The sequence below is a fragment of the Jaculus jaculus genome, chromosome 1, assembly GCF_020740685.1.
Source record: "Jaculus jaculus isolate mJacJac1 chromosome 1, mJacJac1.mat.Y.cur, whole genome shotgun sequence".
In the NCBI taxonomy this organism is placed as follows: domain Eukaryota; kingdom Metazoa; phylum Chordata; class Mammalia; order Rodentia; family Dipodidae; genus Jaculus; species Jaculus jaculus.
Window position 1 is genome coordinate 173,769,832 of NC_059102.1, and position 8,174 is coordinate 173,778,005.

Consider the following 8,174-nt stretch of genomic DNA (forward strand, 5'->3'; position numbering starts at 1 on the left):
ACCACAAAACTTAAATGAATAAAACCTAAAATGATCTCCTGCAATAAACACCAAATGAAATAGAAAAATAAAGTCATACACTTATGCATATATACAGTTTTCTCTAACAAAGATATCAAATTATTGCATCAACAATCCAGGTTTATTGCTGGCTTGTTTTGGTGTTGGTCTTGGTGTTGAGAATCACAAAGGCCTCCACACAGGATTGTTAAATGCTCTACCACTAAGCTACATGCAGTTTTATAAGTGATGGTTACATATACTAGGCATTGTTTATATAAGTACATAAATGTATAACTTCATGTGGTAAAACAAAAGATTACCTAGAGTGCTTATATAAAAATAAGCATACAACAATAACTAAGGGGAAGAAAGATTTATGGAAATTTTCACAAGTGATTTTTTCAGGAAACATTGACAAGCTGTTGCTTATTTTAAAATATTGTGGGATAATACAAAATATAGCACAATAACCATAATTTTAATACATGTATGTATTTCAATACATCATAGATATATAATACTAATGCTTAATATGTATATATGTGTGATTTGTTTATCAATTTCAATGTGTCTAAACATAATAAATAATTCTTGTTTATTTCACTGAAAACATATAGTTCATTAAGGTGAGCAATGTTTTTATGCTGTATGTCAAAGAGAACAATATGTCCATATTCATTGTGCATAAAGATAACACCAATGTTTTCAGTGCTATTTCAATAGCATTTTGATAGTTAACATTGTTAATATTTCATACAATGTAATAAAGTTATTGTTCATAAAGGAAATAAACTTGTGAGAAATGGTGACTAACCTTGAAGATTAAAAAATATATATTTATTTATTTGAAAGCAGAGAGAGAAAGAGAACAGAGACAGCCACAGAGGGAGAATGGGCATTCCGGGACATATAGGCCTGAAATTGAGCTCCAGGTACACATGCCACCTTATGCATCAATGTTTATGTGGGTACTGAGAAGTGAAATGTGGGTCCTTAAGCAAGTATCTTAACCACTTACCAAACATTCCAACCCTAATATTGAAGAGTTTTTTTTATTTTTTGTTCATTTTTTATTTATTTATTTGAGAGCTACAGACACAGAGAGAAAGACACATAGAGGGAGAGAGAGAGAATGGGCACGCTAGGGCTTCCAGCCACTGCAAACAAACTCCAGATGCATGTGCCCCCTTGTGCATCTGGCGTTTTAACGTGGGACCTGGGAAGCCGGGCCTTGAGCTGGGGTCCTTAGGCTTCACAGGCAAGTGCTTAACCGCTAAGCCATCTCTCCAGCCCTATTGAAGAGTTTTGATATAAAATGTCTTATGGAAATTTTACCCAATCTTAAAGGCTGTTGTTTATTACTAAGTGAGTTCTTACTACATTTGTTTGAAGAACTCAAAACCAAATTAGATAAGAAAATATGGCACTAGTTTTTGCCATAAAAAAATCAAGAATATGTGTAAATTACTCCAATAACAATTGTAAGATGGTTTACACTAACTAGCATGATAGCAAAATATGAAGGACTTATATCTCAGATAGGACAGTTATCAGAATAAAGACCTACACAAATGATTGGTAATAGGAGGATTATGAATTGAAGAAAATATAATTAAATAATTTCAGAAAATCTCCCAGGTAGATTGAGGATAAAATCTATAGCTCTTTCATGTAGAATGAAAAAAAAAAGCATAAATTTTAAATCTATCTATTCCCAAAGGGTTGTCTTTTAAACTTAAAAAAAAGAGTGTCAAGAGAAACTTTGAGTAGAAGTATGTTTATTCTACCAACTATAAAGTGCTAATTCATACTTTATAGTTAAGTCCAACAGATTCTTGGATGACCACCTGAGGGAACCATGCCATTCGAAGAACTCAGCTTTAAACTCTGCCACTGACAGATTGGTTATTCATTAGTGGTTACAATCCCTTTGAAAATGATGGTTAGAAGTTGAAAGCTTTTGTTATTGGTCCCAGCATGACCTATTTCACCATATCACTTGGTTCACAAACCCACTGGATAATGAAATTGATGAGTAGTTAGAGAAAGAATCTTAGTGGTCCCACAGAATGAGTTACACAATACTTTGTGACATTACAGACCTTTTCTGATGAGGTCACCATTTGATAAACATCACATGGGACACAGATGTCTTCATTTGACCATCAGAGGAAATCTGTTGTATTTCTTTTGGAAATCTCTTTGGGATCATCTTTCATATATGACTTCCAAATCTCTGTTTAATTCAGTGTTTGCTGGGGGATGTGTACCCAGTCACATTTTACTTGGAAAAGGAGTTCCTCATCAATGTTTTTATAGGATATGCCAGATAATGGCTGCATTGTTTCAAAGATCTGCTCTCCAGTGGGCTTCTACATGAACTACATACAGATCAATGTACATCAAGCCCCACTTATTCTTTCTCAGCCATCTACTCAATTAACATTCTGCATAAGTTCAAAGAAGGGACATCTTGATTTATAAATAAAACCGATTTTGTAGTTTTTAAAAATAATTTCATTTATTTTTATTTGAAACAAAGAGAGAGAGAAATAAAGAAAGAAAGAGAATGGGCATACCAGGGGCTCTAGCCACTGCAAATTAATTTGAGGCACATGCACCGCCTTGTGCATCTGGCTTATGTGGGACCTGGAGAATTTTACCTGGGTCCTTAGGCTTTTCAGGAAAATACCTTAACCACTGAACAATCTCTCTAGCTCCATTTCACAGTGATATACTGTAATCATGGATCTCAGTGCTAACTTATGGAACATTTTATCAAATGTTCATTTAACCATAATTCAGATTCACTTATTTTTTAAAATATTTTATTTATTTGAGAGAGTGAAAGAGGGAGAGAGAGAAAGAGAGAGGGAGGGAGAGAATTAGCGAATTAGCATTCCAGGACCTCTAGTAACTGAAAATGAACTCCACATGCATGTGCTATCTTGTGCATATGGCTTATGTGGGACCTGGTGAATTGAACTGAGATTATTTAGCTTTGTAGCTAAGCACTTTAACCATTAAGCTATCTCTCCAGTCTTTTTTAAAATTGCTTTTATTTATTTGACACAAAGAAAGAGGGAGGGAGAGAGACAGATGTAGTTATTTTTATATTAATATAAATGATTCTATAAACTATAAGGTACTGACCTAGATATTATACTTTAATTGTCAAGACAACTGAATTATCTTATAAAAACTATTCATTTGTGCTGAAATTTCTCCCACAAATATAAAATACTCATGACTATTTTTATCTCAAATGTCCTCTACAACATTGTAGTGATCGCTCAGTCTCTAAATTGGCACTAGTTAGAGAAATAAAAACTTTAAGAAACCGAAGAGATAATCAAATCCATTTCTTAAATTGGATGACAGTCAGAAAGACAGGATAAAGTTGTTTGGAGTTTTCTTCAGAGGGCTTTTGTCTTCTCCAACTACAGGCTTTTCATTAGGATTAGCACCAGACATGAATTCTCACCCATGAAGCAGATGTCATATCCAATCAGTAACAGCCATGCAGCCAAAATACCTGTTGGAGCATTTTGTTTTGTTTTGTTTTGTTTTGTTTTGTTTTGTTTTGTTTTGTTTTGTTTTGTTTTGTTTTGTTTTGTTTTGTTTTGTTTTTTCTCCTGGACAGCCTACCATGTAGCCTGGAGAATGCCCTGATGCTTCAGACCACTGACAAATTTTCTCCCACAGCTGGATGCGTAGAATTTTCTAGTACTGCTCTGGAGAGATGGTTTAGCTGTTGAGCACTTGACTGTGAAGCCTAAGGACCCCAGTTTGAGGCTCAATTCCCCAGGACCCACATTAGGCAGATGCACAAGGGGGCACACACTTCTGGAGTTTGTCTGCAATGGCTGGAGGCCCTGGTGCACTCATTCTCATTCTCTCTCTCTCTCTCTCTCTTTCTCTCTCTCTCTCTCAATTTCTGCCTCTTTCTCTCTGTCTGTCGCTCTCAAATAAATAAATAAAAATGAACAAAAATAATTTTAGAAAAAGAATTTTCTAGTACCATGACAGCCAGCCAACAGAGAGGAGGCTTCCAACTTTGCTCTAGCCTGATTTCTCATCATCTGCATGCAAAGCATATGGTATCCTGGACATTAGGGTCTTATAATCTAGTTATTTTGGGCAAACAAGAGCTTTGTGATCTGATTTTTCCTTTTGAATATATAATCAAGATTTTTTCTTAAGCAACTTCATGAAAAAGGAGAGGGTATCTTTTATGAAAACTCTGACTTTTAAATGGGATATTTTCTGTGTATTATGAATCATGTATATTCAAAAAATATTAATAAAGTGATAAAGTTATATAAATGGAAAAGAGATGAGTGGTTGCATATTAAAAATAACACTTTCAGAAAATAGAAGTCAGAATGAAATAAACAATCAAAAGTAATTATCGTTTTACATATGAATTGTCTAGTTTCTTAGAAATATCAAAATATAATCCCCAAATACAAGCAAAATTTCAGAAATTGTTTTACAAGGGAACCATGAAATAACATCTGATGATAATATAGATATATTCAATAATTATGTTTCAACTGCCTTCACATGAACAAATGTTAGAGGAAATTAAACATTTTTAAGACTCTCCAAATATACTCTAACAAGTACTTCATTTTTGACCATATCTCTAGTATAAAATTAGATTGCATGTTATTAAACTTGTTGAGTACACTACTCATGCTGATATTTAAATTTGGAAAAAAAATATTATGAAAATATTATGCAAGTGTAATAAAACAGTTCTATTTAGCATGATAACTACTTATTACTTAATCGTAGCATATAATGATTTAGAGAAGTGAGATCCTATAAAATATATGAGTTTTGCTAACACTACATCTAACAGGTGGTACAAAATATATAAATAACTAAACAACAACTAAATCTAAGCAAACCAGTCAATAAATGAGCTAATAAAATGAACAGTCAGCCCAGTGCTCTCCTCTGGGTTCCCTGCTCAGATGGAATGCCTGCCAGTGCAGCAATGTGGATTGAGTAGGCTAGAACCCTGTCTCCCAGCTCCTCCCAGCACCCTGGTCTGGGTTCTCTGCACCAACTGTGTGTGGACAGGCAGGCACAGCAATGTGTAGTGAGTAGGCCATACTCCTGGTTCCTGGCTCCTCCCAGAGCCCTGGTCTGGATTCCCTGGGCAGACAGTGTGTGGGCAGGCATAATGATATGGATTGAGTAGGCCAGATCCCTGTCACCTAGCTTATGCCAGCTCTTTCCAGTTCCCTGGCCCTGGTAGGTCTCATTATTCCTTCCTTGGGGAGGCCTGCTCCCTGAGTGAGCTGTGGAGTCAGGCCTTTTGCTCTGGTATACTGACTAGCCACTGGGTACCAACATCCCTGTTCACCCAAGTCAATATCCCTAACCATTAGGAAAATGAAAATTAAAACAATTATGAGATTCCACCTTACCCCAGTAAGGATAGAAAACATTAAAAAAATCAAATGAAAATAAATGTTGGTGAAGATGTGGAGAGATAGGAACAGTTGTGCACTGTTTGTGGGACTGTAAGCTGGCGTAACCACTATGGAAGTCAATATGGAGACTCCTGCAAAAGATGAATATAGAGTTAGCAAGAGACCTTGGTATTCCTTTACCAAGCATTTACCCTAAAAGCTCTACATCTGAGTTCCATATTCACAGCTGTTCAATTCATAATAACTAAGAACTGGAAACAACCCAGGTGCCTATCATTAGATGAATGGATAAGCAAGATGTACTATATCTACGTGATGGAATTCTACTCAGCAGTAAGAAAAAAAAAATGACACAATAATTTTTTTAAAAAGAAACAGTCAAACTCACACAATCACAGAAAGACAATTATCACATTGTCTCACTCATCTGGTTCCTAATGTGTATAAGCCCAAGGTGCTGACATATCTGAATGGCATCTTGAGGCCTGGACAATAGGGCAGGTAGGACTCAGGGGAAAGGGAAGGGTGGGGACAAAAAGCTGAACCCAAATTGATCTGGTATGTCAGAATCCCATATCCTAAAAATTAGACTAAAAGCTGGAACCCTCAAGGACCTCAGGGGGAGGGAACACTTGAATCCAGGGCCCTGGAGAGGGTGATATGAAGCCTAACCTTCAATTTGATTATCTTTCTTCTTTTTTCTTTTCCCTTGGTGCTGGCCTGTAACTCTGGGTACCAGGGTGTGGTTTGCATCCACAATAAGCTGTTGATCAGTGTGATCTACTATATCTCCCCAAAATACAAGATAGACTTCTTTTAGAGCACTTGATTACCCAACAGAGGTCAATAGTAAGATCCTACTGCTGAAGACACCATATGCTGTTGGCAGGGCCGATGGAGATACTTTGTTGGAATCCAGAAGAGAGCCAATCCCCAGACAGTTAGCCCATCTAGTGCTGGAAGGCACTACATTAGCTACAGATGGAAAGTTGCCAACATCTGTCCAAGCAACTCAAAGTCTAAGTGACTCAGAAGCAAACATCCTGATGTAATGCTCACACAAGTGCAATAGTGGCACATAGCCATGGTAACTACCAACTGTTATTGGATTGGCTAACAGATCCGCTCAGTGGAAAGGAAGCTGTCTCTGGAACAGGGAAACAAGTCAGAATCATAGCCAGATAATGGTTCTGCTTTCCATGGTCATGCGCCCATTAATCTTGGGCTTTAAGATGGTCTACACCCTTTAAATTCTCTCTAAGTTAATGATGGCTATTCCATTTAACTGCTGCTGACTGAAATTGTTTATGCAGAGGTATAGAAGGGCAGTTCCACGGCCCAGCCAAAGTGCCAGTGCCGACTGACTACACAACACAGGAACCAACACACACTTAGCTACGTGCAAATGCACTCTCTCCAACAGTACTGTTCATGGCTGATGGGGCACTCAGCCCAGGATGTTGCTCCAGCAATGAGAAGGCAAATGCTACAGGCAGAAATGCCAGGATAACCTCAAATGTTTCATAAGCAACCATAAAAAACAGAAAAAAATCAAGAAACCAGTGCAATTATATACTCCAAGATCTGAAACTAAGTGTCCTAACTGAGAGTGGAATAGCTAGAAAAATTATCATTAAAACTTGGAGAAACAAAAATGCAAGGTAAATTAAAAGTGCCATATAAACATTTAAAGTACAGAAATCACATGTTCATCTCAATTGATTTTGCAATGCAATTTGACAAAACTGAATGTACCTATACTGATAAAAGAAACCAAAAAGGTACATAGCTAGTTAAAACATGTATTTTTAATTAATGCAGAATACTTTATGCCAAGTCTGGAATGTATTTTCAAATTAGGTTTTTGTGCACATGTAAAGATACAATGTTTAAAAGAGTATTTGGTTTCTTATGGCTACAGAAAACAGTACTAGGAGTCATGAAGGTTTTATAATGGTTAAGATCATTTTCTAAAAAGAATACTATAAAATTTGATTCAAAGTTCTTTCACTACAAGCCATTGTCTAAATTCATAAACTTTGTATCTTGTTTGTTTTAAAGTTATTATATGAATATCCATTTTATTACCAAATCTTTTTGCATACAGAACATTTTCTAGTTTTTAACAGGTAAGGTAGGTGTTTCCTAAGGTGTCAGTGGGTTATTTGCCATTTTCTTTTTCTGCCATTTTCTGTTGGCAAACTGTGTCTTGTGCTGTTTGCTGCATTTTCTCCAGTTTTTCCAGAGTCAAATATTTTAAGGGTAAAATTTTGGGTTTACACGTCACCATTGTGGTTACATCTTCCACAGATAACTGCCCTTGTTTTGGAAGAACTTCCCGAAACATTGACCTTACTTCTGCCATATGTAGACTGTTGGATATAGCACTTTTTCCTGAAAATTCTTTTTCTTACAGTGTTTAGAATCCAACTTGGAATTATCAGGATGACTGAGATCTTGACTCAAACTTACAGAGGGAACTCTCTGGTCAACTTGGGTGCAGAGAGCACACTGGGGCAGCCTTGGCATAAAGTATTCTGCATTAATTAAAAACAAATGTTTTAACTATGTACTGTGATGTGTTTAATGTTATCTAGAGTGACCAGTAATGACACCAGGAATGATAAACTCATTTTTTAAATAAACTTTGACTTTTAACAAAGTTTAACATATTCTGTAATAAACTTTTATTTTTTCAAAGTAAGGACTCACTCTAGCTCAGGC

At 36.1% G+C, this 8,174-nt stretch overlaps 1 protein-coding gene across 1 annotated transcript; it reads right to left on the reverse strand.

Annotated features, from left to right (window-relative positions):
• Positions 1–7,611: 7,611 nt before the first annotated feature.
• On the reverse strand, positions 7,612–7,856 carry LOC101594309 (BBSome-interacting protein 1-like). The gene has a single exon (XM_004667641.2). It carries the CDS (start codon positions 7,813–7,815, stop codon positions 7,612–7,614), a length of 204 nt encoding a protein of 67 aa, XP_004667698.2. The 5' UTR covers positions 7,816–7,856.
• Positions 7,857–8,174: the final 318 nt, after the last annotated feature.